The sequence below is a fragment of the Opisthocomus hoazin genome, chromosome 2, assembly GCF_030867145.1.
Source record: "Opisthocomus hoazin isolate bOpiHoa1 chromosome 2, bOpiHoa1.hap1, whole genome shotgun sequence".
NCBI lineage: Eukaryota > Metazoa > Chordata > Aves > Opisthocomiformes > Opisthocomidae > Opisthocomus > Opisthocomus hoazin.
In genome coordinates this window covers 36,004,003-36,019,605 of record NC_134415.1, presented here as the reverse complement: position 1 = coordinate 36,019,605, position 15,603 = coordinate 36,004,003, and the positions used below count along the sequence as shown (strand labels likewise).

The 15,603-nt window shown below is 36.1% G+C and overlaps 1 protein-coding gene across 25 annotated transcripts in view; it reads left to right on the top strand.

Moving 5' to 3' along the window:
- NRXN1 (neurexin 1) overlaps nt 1–15,603 on the top strand; it is a 738,722-nt gene that overhangs the window by 314,803 nt on the left and 408,316 nt on the right. For 16 of the 25 annotated variants that reach the window (XM_075413180.1, XM_075413176.1, XM_075413170.1 and 13 more), the window contains 2 exons: nt 351–554; nt 2,816–2,842. In XM_075413180.1, coding sequence (XP_075269295.1) covers nt 351–554; nt 2,816–2,842 — 231 coding nt within the window. The remainder of the gene's footprint in view (nt 1–350; nt 555–2,815; nt 2,843–15,603) is intronic. The other 9 variants (XM_075413190.1, XM_075413188.1, XM_075413186.1 and 6 more) reach the window with 1 other exon arrangement.

Sequence of the window (15,603 nt, the reverse complement as noted above, 5' to 3'; positions counted from 1 at the left end):
TGGCTTTGACCTATTTTGAGTAGTATAGGCCTTGTCGTGCAAGCATTTCTTTACATGTGATTTTACCCATCTTCTTGAAGACGCATACATGAATCGCTGGTTCATTAAAAGAGCAATTTATTTTCTTCAAAAAGCATGAAAATATGCTGCTTAAAAAAAACCAAACGCCCCATAAAAAGCTAACAGAAAAAAAACACCCAACTTTGCTTATGTTTTCCAGTAATAATTGTGATATCCAATATGTAATTTTTCTGTGTCATACTGAGTGAATATACTTTTACCATCTTCTCTTCGAGCATTTTCAGTAAATACAATTCTTTAACAACTGATTTTCTCCTTTATGTTTTCAGAGGCAACAATTTTAAGCTATGATGGAAGTATGTTTATGAAAATACAACTCCCTGTTGTGATGCACACAGAGGCCGAGGATGTTTCTTTACGGTTCAGGTCTCAGCGAGCTTACGGCATTTTAATGGCAACTACTTCTAGGGAATCTGCAGATACACTTCGTTTAGAGTTGGATGCAGGACGAGTTAAACTAACGGTCAACCTAGGTAACAAACTCTTGCTCCAAGAAATTAACATTTTCTTTACATTTTTCTTTTTGCTTGCAAACATTTATGAAACAGCCTGTTTTAACATTTAAAGTAAATGGAAATGATATATAAACACATGTCAATGCAACATTTGCGTATGTACGTACACACACAAATACATGCCCATTCTTCTACCTTATTTTGGTTTCTTTTGCATTCTTGTATTCTTTATATAGTCTTAACATAATCCATCACAATATTTTCGTACTATTGTGTATTCTAAAAAGAGAAGACTAGTTCATCAGTGGTATTTTTGGGGCTAAATTATTCTTCTCTGTTGTGGAAGATTGGTCTCCCTCCATATCTTCTTCACAGTAGCAATTCCACAATTTAAATGTGCAAGCAGAAACAACGTGTATGTAGGTCAGTTCGGGTTTACTTCTACCAATTAATGTACTATATTCAAACGTATCAAAGAGTCTCTGATTTTAACACGGAAAATGTTGCAATTAGATATTCCCACTGATGGATTTCTTGGTCTCCTTTTTTTAGGTGTCAAATCTATAGTAAATCCATCTCCTCTTTTTTAAACAATTCTGTAGTGGTGTTTTTGTAGTATCGAACGATAACACAACCCTTCAATGCCCAAAGACTGCGGCCCTCAGCAAACAGCCGTGTGAACACAAGAGGCACAAGCCCTTTTACAGAAAGAAAAAAAAAAAAAAAAAAAAAAAGGTTTCCTGGTTTGAAATATGATGGACAAAATGTTAGGTTATAGTTTTCTCTAGTTTAAAAGAAGGTAAATGAATTAAAACGCTTCTGCCGTGCTTATACATAAATCAAAGTCAGGACCTGAAAGAGAACAGAAGTACACTTGGGAAAATGCACATTCAGTGCAGTCGTTCCCATTCAGTGGAATGCTAGTTTTAAAGGGAATTAAGCATTTTGGTGTTTTAATCCCACATAAAATGATTTCCAGAAGGGGGTGGGGGAGAAAATACTGACCTCGCCCCCGGCTGCACAGAAGTGCTCCCACCCGACTAACGTCCCGGCGTTCGGGTTTGGGAAGGGAGGAGGAAAAGCGAAGCTTTTCACCGTTCGCTCTTCTCTTCCAGTCCCCTCTAGCGTCGAGTCGGGGCTCCTGCAGGCTGCGGCCCCCCCCACCCCAGAGACCACCCCCAGCCCCACCCCCCGGCGCAGAGACCACCACCTCCCCCCCCACCCCCCCAGCGCTTTCTGTAAAAGGGGATGTGCGGGTGCTGGTCCTTGGCTGTTTGCAACCACTTTTCTGATGCGGTTGACGACACATGACAAACTCAGCTATATGGAAACAAAATCTAGGTCTGATGGTATATCTGTTCCTCAAAGGTGTACACCAGGAGTAGCTGTACAAACCAAGGAGCGTGGCGCAGATTTTTTTTTTTATTATTATTTTTTTGTTTTTACGGTAATGAGCGCAGATAGCCCCGCAGAGGATCCTGTTACAGGTCAGGTCATTCTTTTTATATACCAAACACCACCCTCTGTCAGTTTTTTTTGCTTACTTCTGTAGTTCAGGAAAGTAAATAAAGCCGTGCCTTAGCCTTATTGTTTCTTTCTCCAACACCCCTCCATTTTTTTTCCTTCCCTTTTGTTTTTTTTAAGTCGGGCAAGGAAATAGTCTGAAAATAGACAGGATTCTCTAATCATCAGTGTTTATAAGTATATTATTATTTTTTGTATATTCATATAGCTTTAAATGTAGACTGTTTGTTTCTTAAGTCTATACATTAAGAAAATATAAATCCACAAAACCCTATTTATAGGCCCAGGGAATGAGCTTTGTCATTTACTACTTAGTTTTTGAAGATCAGCCTTTGAGGTATACTATACTCAAGTTGTCCAAGATGTCTGATTGTGGCCTGGCTTGCTCTATGACCCATTGTGACGGAGCACTTTTTAATTACATTGAGAGAAATTACCTGTTCTTTCACAGATGGGGAGAAAGTTGCAGCCTGCCTCAGTTAAGCATCTTTGACATTCAATCCTGATTTTTCACTTAGATTTGTCACCATGTAGCTTTGTTTGAAATTGGCCATTTTTACCCTATTTGTCGTTTCTATTTATAACAATTTATCGCAGTATATCTGGGTTATAACAGTATGTAAAGACTGATGATATGGATTGGCCATATTTGCATGTGTCTGTCCCCGGAAGGGTGGACTGTGATTTTATTGGATGTCTGCAGCTATTACCTTGAAGGATAAATTTTCATTTTTCATCTATTCTTCCCCATCTAGACTGTATCAGGATTAACTGTAATTCCAGTAAGTGCCTATTCAAACTTTTTAAAATGTTATTCCACCATTATAAAGTATGCAAACTAGATCAAAAAGATTGTGGACAGCTTGCAAGCGCTTGATAATTTATTAATGAAATGTGATGATTAATTATCTTTGTGTAAAAAGTCATCATATACCCTAGTGTGTATTTTTTGTCCTTCCCATAGGAGATAACTTTTAACTAGAATATTAAAAAATGAAGTATTCTACAGGTTGTAAACATACTTAGAGGAAATGGTACCTGTAGTACTCTCTTATTCTAGAGGGGCTATTTTATTTATGGTAGCCACAGAATTTTTCAACCAGCGTTTCTGATAAGCTGTCACATATTTTCCCCCGCATCCTCCTTCTAGTTTTCTTGACGTTTTACCTCCAACTTGTGGTGAGACTGTTGGAACATAATTGTCCATGGTACAAAAATTTCTATTTTATAATCCTTCTAGACAATTAACTGTGTTTACTAGCTGCTTATGACACAATTGGTTCTGCAAAGTCTTTGTTTTACGGTATTGTAATACATTACATTAGCGACATAATATTAAGTCTGAGAATAACGATATTTCTATGATGATTTTTTACACTCTAATCATGTAAGACACCTTAAATTGAACAATTTTTCTCTGTGATATGCATGTTTATGAAACAGAGGGAAACATTTGCCAGATGAATGGACTAAATTTTAACTTCTCTGATATTATTTGGATTAAGAGGCTATATTCTGAAAGGAGAAAAAGGACTGTGATTTTATTTTGAGTCTATGGAATTCCTGAATGGTGTCAACAAAATTATTGATAGTAAGTATGGTAGATTTGAGTTTTGGATTGTTTTTGCTTTCCCTTCCTAACAGGTTTTGCAGGCCAGAGGACTGGCTTTATGCAAATACTAACAAAGCTAAACAACAAACTGCATAGGTAGACTTTCTAGTTGTTAATAGTTTTCTAAAGGACAGTAACGTAACATCCCACAATAGTTTCATAGTCCACAAAGAAGAATAGGGAACTGCAGTTATTTATAATGTATCATCTGCTAATAGATTTTGCAATGAATAAAGACAAAAATTTGTATTAAAAAGCAAAGTTTTCTTAAGGCAAGTTTTAAATCTAAGCTATACTTAAATGCAGACAGACTTTTCAATACAGTAAAGGAAATGTTTGCAGGTACCAAGGCATAAAGATAGCTTCCTCATATTAAAAAAATAAATAAAAGATTGTTCAGTTATAAAATCAAATATTTACATTTGCCAAAAATGTCCATTGCCAAAATGTATAACATGACAAAAAAATCTTAGAAATGTTTTTTTGGGCACTCACAGAACACCAATTTTGATCATGCTGACATCCCAGCTAGAAAAAGGTTTTCAAGACAAGCAGCTTTTTGAGCTGCAGTGCAATGCCATTTGAGCTGCAACTCATGCAATCAGTTTGCCTGCTGCTCATAAATTCCTTTTTCCTCAGGAAAAATAATATTGCTTTTTTCTTAAGTTCCTTAATAAAATTAGAAAACTCCTCTGAAAAGGTAGTTACTAACACAGGAAAAAAAATCAGTAATAAAGCCACGATACAATAGGTGTTTTGCTTTTTTAATCTTTTGGATAAAATGAGGCGTCATAAAAATAAATTAAAATGATTTCTACGTTCCATTTTTAAGCGAGTTTTGGATCAAAAGACAACCTGCAAATCCAGAGTAAGTAATAAACCTCCAATTACAGGATGGTAAACAGGAGAAATATATGTACTAAGTTGAATTAGCAGTTACGAGTTCTTGGTCACATACAGAAGCAGCATGACCTCTGTATATCCTTGGTATCAAATACTCATAAGTTATTTTTCTTTACAGTTTTTTTATAGCCTTTTTGTTACTAGAAATGAACTTTCATGATTAGTTTCATCTCCCTTTGGTGCTTGTGTACTGAACAGATTTTTGTGAGCTTTTGGTACGGTAAGTACTACAATGCTTTCTTACCAACATTCGCTGTAGTTTTTCAACAACCAGATAACATTTCATGAGCAATTTCTCATTTTTAGTTTTTAGATTATGAAGAATTATTGCTCTAAGCAGTTCTTACAAGATTCTTTCTGTAGACAATATAATGGATTTTAGTGGAACACATCCCATTCATTTCAAAGCAACAGCATCCAGAACTGGAGTCTTAATATGCGTTTGGTAAACACTGTAATAGTTCAGAGCCTATCTTTTGGGGTCTACAGAGAGCTGTATATGTATATGTCTGTATCAATCCTGATTCTACGTTGATAGAAGTAAATCTGGTTTTCATGTTTGAGAAACTTTTTTCAGATTTTCCCATTTTTGTTGCTTAGAAATTAGTCATGTTACTATGATTTCACTACTAGGACTGAAATACTATTTCTTATAGCTAAGACTAGTAACAGAGTTAAGGTCAAGATGAAGCTATCTCATCTGAATTTAGAGAGACAGCTTTAAAAACATATAAACCCAAACATAAATAAAAATTGGTATTTTGCTGGAGAGAAGAAAAGGAAAATATGAATGCAAGGACCTTATTTCCTACAGTGAATTACAAACCTAGTGAATCAAATATTACACTTCCTCCTCCCGTTTTCCCTTGAGTGGAGCCTGAAACCTGTCTTTTCACTGCAGATCGAATGACCAACTGTTGCCTGGTCAGAGCTGAGATTTTGGTACCAATTTGTTCTACAATTTTTCATGCCTTCACCTTTAGCTAATGGCCTGCGTTTCAAGAGGTGGCATTTTGTGGTCTTCCTTGTTTGAAATACAGACTTTTTAAAATTTCAAAATTTTAATCAGATGTCAGGTCACTACTGAGCTTGCGTCTCACCAACAATATTGCGGAGACTGTTCACGCCATTTTTGTGGAACTGAGTGGCGTACTAAAGTCAAACTATTTTTATGTTGTGCTAGGTTAGAAGATTGGTATCGTTATAAAAGCTTATATCACTAGAATTCTGTCTCATGTCAATCAGAAAATACCATTGCTGAAATGTTGGGTTTGTACACCCTCAAATCACTTCATTGCGTTGTTCAGACCTGCAAGTTTATGAAATAAAATTGTCTGTCACGCAGTGAAAAAAATGGTCCTTTTAAACTGCAGGTACATGTAGGTCAATGTTGAGGCTGACATCAGGAGAAAGGGGATAACTTCCGTTATGCGCAGAAATGACTACTGTGGTTTCAGTATTAGTTTTCACAGACTGAGGAATTCATTTAAAAATAAGACTGAGGTGAACAGTGTTGGTTCAAGAACACGGATGTGCAGCATTTCTTGGCACTAGTCGTTCTGTAAAAAGAACTGTAAGTTGATTGCTGTACAGCTCTTATACATTATATTAGAAATTGCTGAATTAATCCTTAATAATTGCCGAAACAAAAATGCTAAAGAAATAAAACAAGTACATTACTCCCTTTCAGACAGGGAAGCAATTGTTACCTTTTAATTGCACACTGTAAAGCATAAATTATAAACATCAGTGAGTTATACTGAATTGAATGGGATTTTTCCCTAGTATTTCTTAAAGACTGAACTTCATCCCATAAAATATACATGGCAGATCAAAATCAGTTTTTGAATGACTTGTGAACAAATACAAGTGTGCTATATTTCCATATTTTTCACTGCTGCTATATTAAGGGCTACTAACTACTACTTGACTAAAACTAGCTACTATCTTGACTAAATTTAAATTCCCTTTTTTTCCTAGTTTTATGGCTTCCAAAACACCAACACCTGTAACTCTGGAGGCTGCTGTTTTTTATGTGCAATATACTTTTTTCACAGGCATATGCAGTCTTACAGGTTGTTTCATCTTTTGTAGGTTTGGGTTTTTTTGCATTGCTTTCATTTCTGAAAACAAATTGTCTACGTTTTTGTATGAGTCAGCAGAGTAGGACCATAGGATATTTATTATACAAATAGGATGCTGTTATACAAATAATAATGTTAACTGTTAACTGGCAAATAGCTGGTTTTTATTTCTGAATCGGATACTTTTGTTCCATATGAGAAGGTACAGGATAATATTTTTTTGAATGCTGCTATGAAAGATTGCTCACCTAGCGACACACGAGGGTGTGGGAGTGATTTAGATCAGTTCTCTGGGACATGGTTTTGCTTCTGTAGGCAAAAATTTATAGAGTAATCCCACCAAATTCATTTATACTCAAATGTAGGACTGTTAGAAGAAATTAGTAAGAATTGCAGAATGTTAGGAAGCAGGGAGCAGAGAGTACTGTGGCAGTGTTCCCCAAGGAATGTATCAACCGGCTTTGCTACCTTTCCAAATTAGGAGCAATTTCCAGGGCTTTGAGGCTTTTTGGTTTATTCCTTCCAGTGAAGTACCCCGTCAGTTGTTGTATTTGCATGCACTCCTCCTTCTGTGTCTACCTAGTTCTTCATCCGTTCTCTATATCCTTTAAATTTTCTGTCATTTTGTTTTCTCACTTCATTTGTCTGTTTTTCTCTGTAATCCTTAATCTCTTTTCTTTGTTTTGTATGTCCATCCTATTAAAACTTTGCTATTCTGCAGATGTGCACATTACAGATGATTAAATTCATCTGTTTGGAATATGTAACATCTGTTACTGAAGCACTTTTTCTTGTTCAGGTATCCTACAAATCCAGGGCATGACCAGGAGCTATATCAGAGTATGGGTAAATAACAGGAGAATTATATGTATTGAAGAACCAACAATGGTGTTCAATTACAGTGTATTTTGAGTTTGTATATAGATTTTAAGCAGCAGGAAAGCTTAAATGAAGACTATACATCCTTATGAAAGCTACTGCTTCTAAAAATTTAATTTTTTGCACTGTCCATAGTCTTCAGCTGCGCTCTTATGGATATTGCAAAATCTACTGGGATGAGCAAATTACTAATACATTTCTGTGTATTAACTTCTCATTATCTGGTGAAAAGAACTATTAGAATATATTATTTGCTCCTTTTTTGTTGTTGTTGGCAGTAGAAAATCATTAAAATAATACAATATTGTAGCTCCACCCAAAATACAATATTTTGTATTTGGCCTGTTTTCTTTTACAGTGCTTATGAATTCTGTGGGGTGGTTTTGATCTTTTTCTCATTCACTATGGCTGACAGCCTGCTAAAAAGTATGCAAAAGAGCTTTACCACAGAGGACATGCAGCAAATCAGCAGGGTACTTTCACTGCAAGTTCACTGAGTGTAAAGTTTGAAATAATTATAAATAATTCTTTTAAAGCTTTGGATATACTTTGCAGATTCAGAACATGGGATCGCAGGATTCCTTCTCATTTAGCAATATCACTTTAAAGATACCTTTTTACATGACTTCCTGAAAAACAGGGTCTGCTGATGTGCAACAAAACTGGACACATACGTCGCCCTTTTTGATCAAGTTCTCATTACTATCTCCTAGTTGCTAATAGAAACCATAATTTGAATCTAATCAAAGGAAACAGGTTGAAAGACATACAAAAAAGGAAAACTGCTTCTTTACTCAGAGCCTTTCACTGGAGTCCTTAGTACCTAGTCCTGAAGCTGCACTAATACCATCCTGTATCTTGCTTCAGGCACTCTGTTGTGAAGTGAGGTTGAGAACAGCTGGACTCGGAAAAAACGTTCATGTTTGAAAGCAAAATAGCCTATATAAATGTAACCAAAAGGACTAAAGTAGTTAAGGGGCTGCCCATAATTTATTTTGTACAGCCACAGGAGGCAGTTTGGAGAGATCCTTCAGATCCCCCATTCTCTGTTAAATACAGGGTGAAAAGAAGTGATGTTGCACGGGTTATGTCGTGTAAGCCCATCATATTGATTGGCTTACTGGAGGTGTTATGGCAAAGCTATTCACCTCTTCCTGCAGTCTACTTACCCACCTGCTCTGGAGACAAGTAGCAGCTGTTTCCTCTCACTTGTAACCTGCTCCTTGGGAGCACCTAAGGCAAGGTCTATGACGTATCTTTTTTTATGAAAAGTCATAAATATGCAGTAGGCATTTCCCAGATGCTGACAGATGTTAACACTGAAATATTTCTGAGAAAGCCATCTCTGCTCCTTGAATGGTGGGAGTGACTCAGTTGAGAATGCAAAGGGATCCAGCAAGGCCACTGCTGATCATTTTTCAAATGCTCCATATACCATTCTTTGGGATTTGTGCTGCAGAATTTAATTTCTCTCTTAAAAAGTTTTTCAGTTACTTCAAAAATCTGTTCTTCTAACCTTCTTCGTGTCTGGTCCTACCCTTGCATTGCCTATTGCTTGGTTGCCAGCACAAAAGTTCAAGCATCCATGTGGTAAATTTGACTAAAGAAGTGACCCATTAACAAAATTGTTAATTTTAATGTCCTGCAGTTTTCTGAGCAGTTTTATCACATTACACATGGACACCTGCTGTAGAATAAAACAGGAGAGGAGGAAGACAGGAATGATGTGGAGACAGTAGAAAAACAGCCTCTCGTAGAGAGTATGGATTGCGTTTTTCAGCAATGCGGACTTATGCTGTCCCAAAGTGAATTAATCTGGCCTACATCTAAGCAAGAACATCCTGGAAAAATACATGTTATTGACAGAAAGACAGAAATATCACTTCTTGAGGCGTGGAATGCTTAATCTGTATCAGTTAAGGAAGAGATGCTTCAGACACCTGAAGGGAAATGTTGGAAGGGTTTCTGGGTAAATGTCTGCATCTTCAGTTACATACATCACAACTATTTTCCTTATCTTCTGAATTTAAAGCTGTAAGTTGAACCTAGGAAACACCTGAGGCCCAGTTTTAGGGAGTTCAAAGCTTTAGGAAAAGCCATGGAGTATCAAGAAGTAGATACATATTAGGAGATGCCAGCTGAGGAGATGCTGTGCTTTTTAACCATTCACGTAAGATAACAAAGGTTTGCAATCTGGTTTGTCTTGTGGCTTTTTGTGAAATTTCACATGGAAGTACTTTGGCTTGAGAGAGGTTTCTGAGAATATAGCAGTGAAGGTATATTCGACTTTGGAGTGTGAGGCCTCCCCCTTTATGAGTGATCAAAAAAAATCAGTCTTGTGATATACTAATTTCTCAGATAAAATATATGCTTTGGTAAACACCAAAATAGAAATCTTGCTGGGAAATACTGAAGTTATCTAAAAGGCAGCTATTTTTACCTGTTGCTTATTCAGTTATAGTTATTAATTGGAAAAAAATAGAAACTTAAACTAATAAGGGACATAGGAAAATTTGAATCAACTAGCTAATTCTAAAGAAATCTTGAGAAGAGTCTTGCACATGTATAATTTGTCAATGCCAGTGGTGAGGCACCCAGAAGTTTTCCTCTGGCTCAAGGCTGAACCTGCTTAACTGGGGCATGGGAGAGAATGATCTTATTAACATACCAAACAAAAGCTCAAACCTTCATTAAAATGAAAATAAGTGCTTTAGATTTACTGGTTGACCATTTAAGTGTCTATCATATTCACTTTCTCCCTACTGACAAAGCTTTCAAGGTCAGCTGCTGGGGATTGAAGTGCTTCCAGCCTACATGAAGGACAGCAATAAAGTTTATTTCTGTGCCTGCAGTCTACTTGCAGCTTATAAAACCTCATCTGTGTTTGCTTTTTCTTAGCTAGCAGAGGGGAAAATTGCCATTAGTCTTCTGGCAGACTGTCAATAATATATCATTTCAAGTTCTCTTACTACAAAACAGATATTTTTTTCTTTTTTTGTGTGTATGCTTCTTTCTTTTCATTCTTTTCATCCATCTTATTTTTATCCTTTTAAGTCCCACATTCTACTTGTGGTACTTCAAAGATATAACTGATTGACTGGGGGCCTCAGTAATCAAATATATAATAATAGTATATCTGTGGTTTCTCAAGGCACAGAGGTGTGCTCTGCAGTAGCTAAACACAGTAGAAAAGGTAACAGTAAAAGCTTAAACATATGGTTATTTATGAATATGAAAATTCGTATAATAAGGATAGTTGTCCTAAATTGGTGGTGAAAAAATCAATGGGTCTGTGTTCAGGGAAAGACTTGCTTTTTTTAGCGCTACCATATAAATGTTTTCAGAAAATTGTTTAAGATTGCTGAAAAGTAGTAGACTTTTCAGTTGTGATATTTCAGTATATGGTTCAATTTTACAAGGCCAAGGTAGATAGTTTTCAGTTTAGTGTATATGTCGGGCTATACGAGTCAGGGCCATAGTGTGGGTATGTATCAGCTGGCTCTGAGCATTGGTATGCTGCCAAGGTATTCAGCATGAACTTTTAAAGCGGAATGCGGAGCAGGAGATCCTCCAAAATACTAAATATGACAAAAGGACTCTTGGCGGATAGGAAAGCAAAGATTGCTGCAAGCATGTAAACTCTCATTTTACCAATGGGGACAAAGCAACCTCCAGGAAGTGCTAGATCTATACAAATAGATTGTCTTGAATTAATAAATCCTGATTTATATGCAAGGGAGTTGTTTGTGTCTAGCTCATACTGGTCCTATCAAGTCTTTCATAAAAGGACTTTTCAGAAGAAGTGGACTGGGCCTTTCTTCTATTTTAATGGGAAGAACCAGTAGAGAGTTAGTTTTTCATGTATGCAGCTCCTAAATTTCTCTTATTTTTCTTTTATGTTTTTCTGATTTAGCTTTTGAGAAGCAAGATGACTTAATCACATTTCAGGACTAGTGATTTAAATTATCCTCACAATTTTTTTTTGTGACAGAAAGTGGGTGTTACAGTTACAGTCTAATCTTGCAGGGACATTGAGGAGTGATGGTCTAATCAGTAGTAGCAAAGAAACTGAATACTTTCTGTTCTGGACAAGAGTGTATAAAAGCTAATGTAACATCATTCACATTAGTGAGCTGGGCTGCAACGGCGGTCATTTCACAGTAAAGCTCTGCTACCAACTGGTCCCACAAGAATCTTTACTGACGTATTCATAAATGATTGAGAGAAGAAGAGGAACACTGAGTTGATAGTATCTGCAGATGCAATTGAGATTATTTAGGAAAATCAAATTAATAGCTGCATGTGAGAGTTTTCTGAAGGGTTTCAACATGCTGAGTGACTGGACAGTAAAATGGTAGGTGGAATTAAATATCAGTATGTACAAAGTAATTCATATTAGAATAAGTAGCCTTAATTGTACAAGCACAGCAATGGAGTCTGTTAGCACTGAGCTGAAGAAATTGTGCAGTCATTGTAAATAGCTCTTGTAAAACGTATCAGTGCTCAGAAGTGACCAGAACTCCCAAAGGAAGTTAGTGTAGCTATGCGGAAAGGAAGTAAGGCCAGAACAGAAAACAGCATTATGCTATTGTGCAGTCATTGTTTATTCACATCTTGAATGCTGCATGTGTTTTTTAGTTCCTGTGCCTCATGATGAATAGGAAAAATACAGTGCACTGCAACAGGGAGTATTCAAAGTATGGAATTGCTTTCCTATGTGGAGGAGCTAGGCAAGCTAGGAAAAAAAGATACCTGAGAGAACAGGAGTATATTTTTACAAAGATATGATTATAAGATAATAAGTAGTATTGAAATGAAATACGTCAAGGACTCTTTGTGACAAGCCAGCTTCTGTAGCTCCAGTAGTCCCTAATATGTTAGTCACTAGAAGCTGTGACTGTGTTAGGGTAGTAATTACTATGCAGTGGCCCTGCTTTTCTTAGGTGCTGTTGAAAGCGCAGTGCTGGGCTAGCTGGACTTCTGGTCTCACCTGGCAAGACCACCCTCACGTTCCCAAACAGATTTGTTAATGGAACAGAATTTTTGTCATTGGTGTTAAAGTTGATGATCTAGATGCAGTCTTAGCTGAGAAAGTCTGTAAACTACTAGCTGCTAGAAGCTGTCAGCAAATAGTTAGCAAAAAGTCCTTGAGTATTGTTCCCTTCTTCTCTAAACATAAATTGCTACTCTTCGTCAAAAGCAGAATGCAAGACAATCCAGAACTCATATGTAAAATTCAGTATAGCAGCTTTTGTTTTATGCACCATTTCATCTCTTATTTTGCAGCTTCTTTTCCTAATCATTTTATTGCTAGTTTATACCCTATGTTCAGACCAAATAGGAAATTGCTGGTGAAAGTAATACATAAATCTATCATCAGTTGGTTTGTATGCAGTCATTCTAAACTTTGTAATCAGATTCTATAAAAATCCAAGTATTACCACACAGACAGCAGCAGACAACACAAAGCTATATTTCAATATTCTAAAAAAAAGTCTTTCTTAGTTAATTGAAAAAAGCAATCAAATTAGGATAAATCATTAATTAATTCTGCTACTTCATATGTACTAAGAGTTGGGAATAATTCTTTCTGACTTACTACCAAGAATTTTCTGGCAAGAAATTTTGGTCTGTAGCTCTTTCAAATGAAAATCACTGTTAGCATTCAGTATTAAGAAAAAATAATGGTAACTCAGCACTGCTTAGTTGATAGTGCTTCTAAATTTATGATCAGAGTGGAAATGCCATCAGGCTTCAAGTATACATACCTTTATTTGCTTTTCACATTATTCCTCATTTGTGTCTTAGGACTCTCTTTCTAAGAAATAATGCTGTTTTGATGCTTATTTGTTAATACTTTTGTGGAAAACATTTAGAAGTGCTAATAAATGACAATTCTGTGGAGAAATACTGCAGTTTTTCTATTATAGGATTCAGTTTGAAGAGGTTTTTCCAGCTGATAGAAACTTTGGGGTTTTTTTCCGAATAAATCTGTCTAAAAATATATTAAAATCATTAATAGTTTAGTTCAGAAAGCATTTAAGTATGCTAAGAACATGCAAAGGACTTTTTCTCAATATGATGCCTTACAGCATCAATGCTGCTGTGCTTATCTACAGAACTTTTCAAGGAAAACCAAACAAATTGCCATCTCTCTGCAGGTAGATACTGCTTTTCTGATCAACACCTCACATGCTCACAGCCGTCATTCTGTCCTAATACACATTTGTAAAAAATTTGTATAAGAAGTGTTGTGGGTTTTTTTTATGAAATAGATATACATGGGTGAGAGATAAGGGACAGGAGAAATATAGAGTCAGAGAGAGTGAAATTTGAATGAGATGTCTAGTTCTCACTAACACAGCCACTGAGCATTGCAATAGGTCTAATGTACGCTGAGGTGAATTGCCAAGTTTCTGTACGTCCCTCTCGTATTAACAGGCATTATGAATAGAACAGTTCTACATTATAAAAAAGTGCAGCCAACTTTGGTGAGAGTCAGATCAGATCTGATTTCTCAGTGATTAGGAGAACCAAGCTGCTTAGGGAAAGCTTGACTACCTCTTTTTCAATCAAAGAAAGAAAGAAAAAAAGGAGGGGGAAAAAAAGGCGTACCAAGCTAATTTTAATTAAATTAAAATTATTCTGAGACATTTGTACATTTTTAGTGCTTGAACTCTGGAATAAATCCCTGGTAAGCAATTATTTTACTCCTTAAGCATGAAGATCAGTAGGATCTGATTATAGACAGTAGTGAGCAGTACATGGGCGTAGAGCCTTTGTCTTTTGCGTATGTAGCGCTCTAATGCAGTAGAGTTCTCTGCCTGTTTGCATAAATACAAGTTCACAGAACCTGGTTTCTGAGCCATCTGTGGCATTTTGATGGCCCCTCCTTTATTGGGTCTGCAGACAATAATGTGTATTAGTTTTAGCTGTATGAGTGTTTCCAAAAGGTGGGCCATTTTATCATTGCTTCACTTCTCTGCAGAAAGTCGTCATTTGCTAAGTTCAGCCTTGATGAAGAAGTCTAGCAAGCACTTAGCTACAATAGGATTCTCTGTTAATGTTATAAGAACAGTAATTCATTTTTCAATGTGTTTTTTGAAGAGTTAATAGTGTTAAAAACATCTACCCAGTGCACGTCACTGATGAGCAGTTTCTTATATTAAAAACACTTACTCTATTTAGCACTTTTTGCATTTGTGTCTATTAAAATGCATGAAACATCTATCACAACATTTTAAGCACTGAGTACCTTATTATTGGAACCACATAACTACTTCCTTATTATCTCTTCTTGACAATGACTTTAATGAATTATATATTCAGGTAGTTGTTAAAATTTCCATCCAAGCACATTTAATTTTGGATGATATGTCAAGAGGTTAACTTATGCTCCGTTCCAGCTGATTTCTAGGCCTCAATCCATCAGACAAATCACTTCAAAGGAGATATTACCCTATTGAGTTGAGACATCAAGATAAAGTTGGCTTTCCGAGATGCAATACTCTTTGGGAAGTGTGCAGAGAATTCTTCAGCAGTTATCTGTCTAGGCAGTACTGAAGCAACAAGAAACAAGATGAAGACCAAGACATGGAATGAGAAAAAGCTGTTAAAGAAAAGAGGGAGCTGTGATTAATGTAGCTTATATATTTTTTATAATTATTATTTCTCATTCATTTTATATTCTGTGAGATTCTCCTCCAAGGAGTGAAGTGTATGTATGTAAAAATAACATTTCATTAGCTGAAAGTTCCTCTCTATCTCTGCACATTGAGTCTTTTTTCGCTAATAGTAAAATCTATCTGGAAAAGAAAGACTGAGTAGGTAAGTCAACAGTTCCATCTTCCCCTCACATGCTATGAACTGTTTACGTGTGACTTGTGGAAATTGGATCAATATCAAGTATAGATAGTATGCTTACTACCATCTAAAGAATTCTAGTTTTACAAAAAATTAAGCACTATAGGTGTTGACTTTTGCTGAAAATTACATGTTGAATTTGTGCTGTGGTTACTGCTATGCTTTGAATTGTCCATGCAGTTTTTGCTATGTAACATTTCAG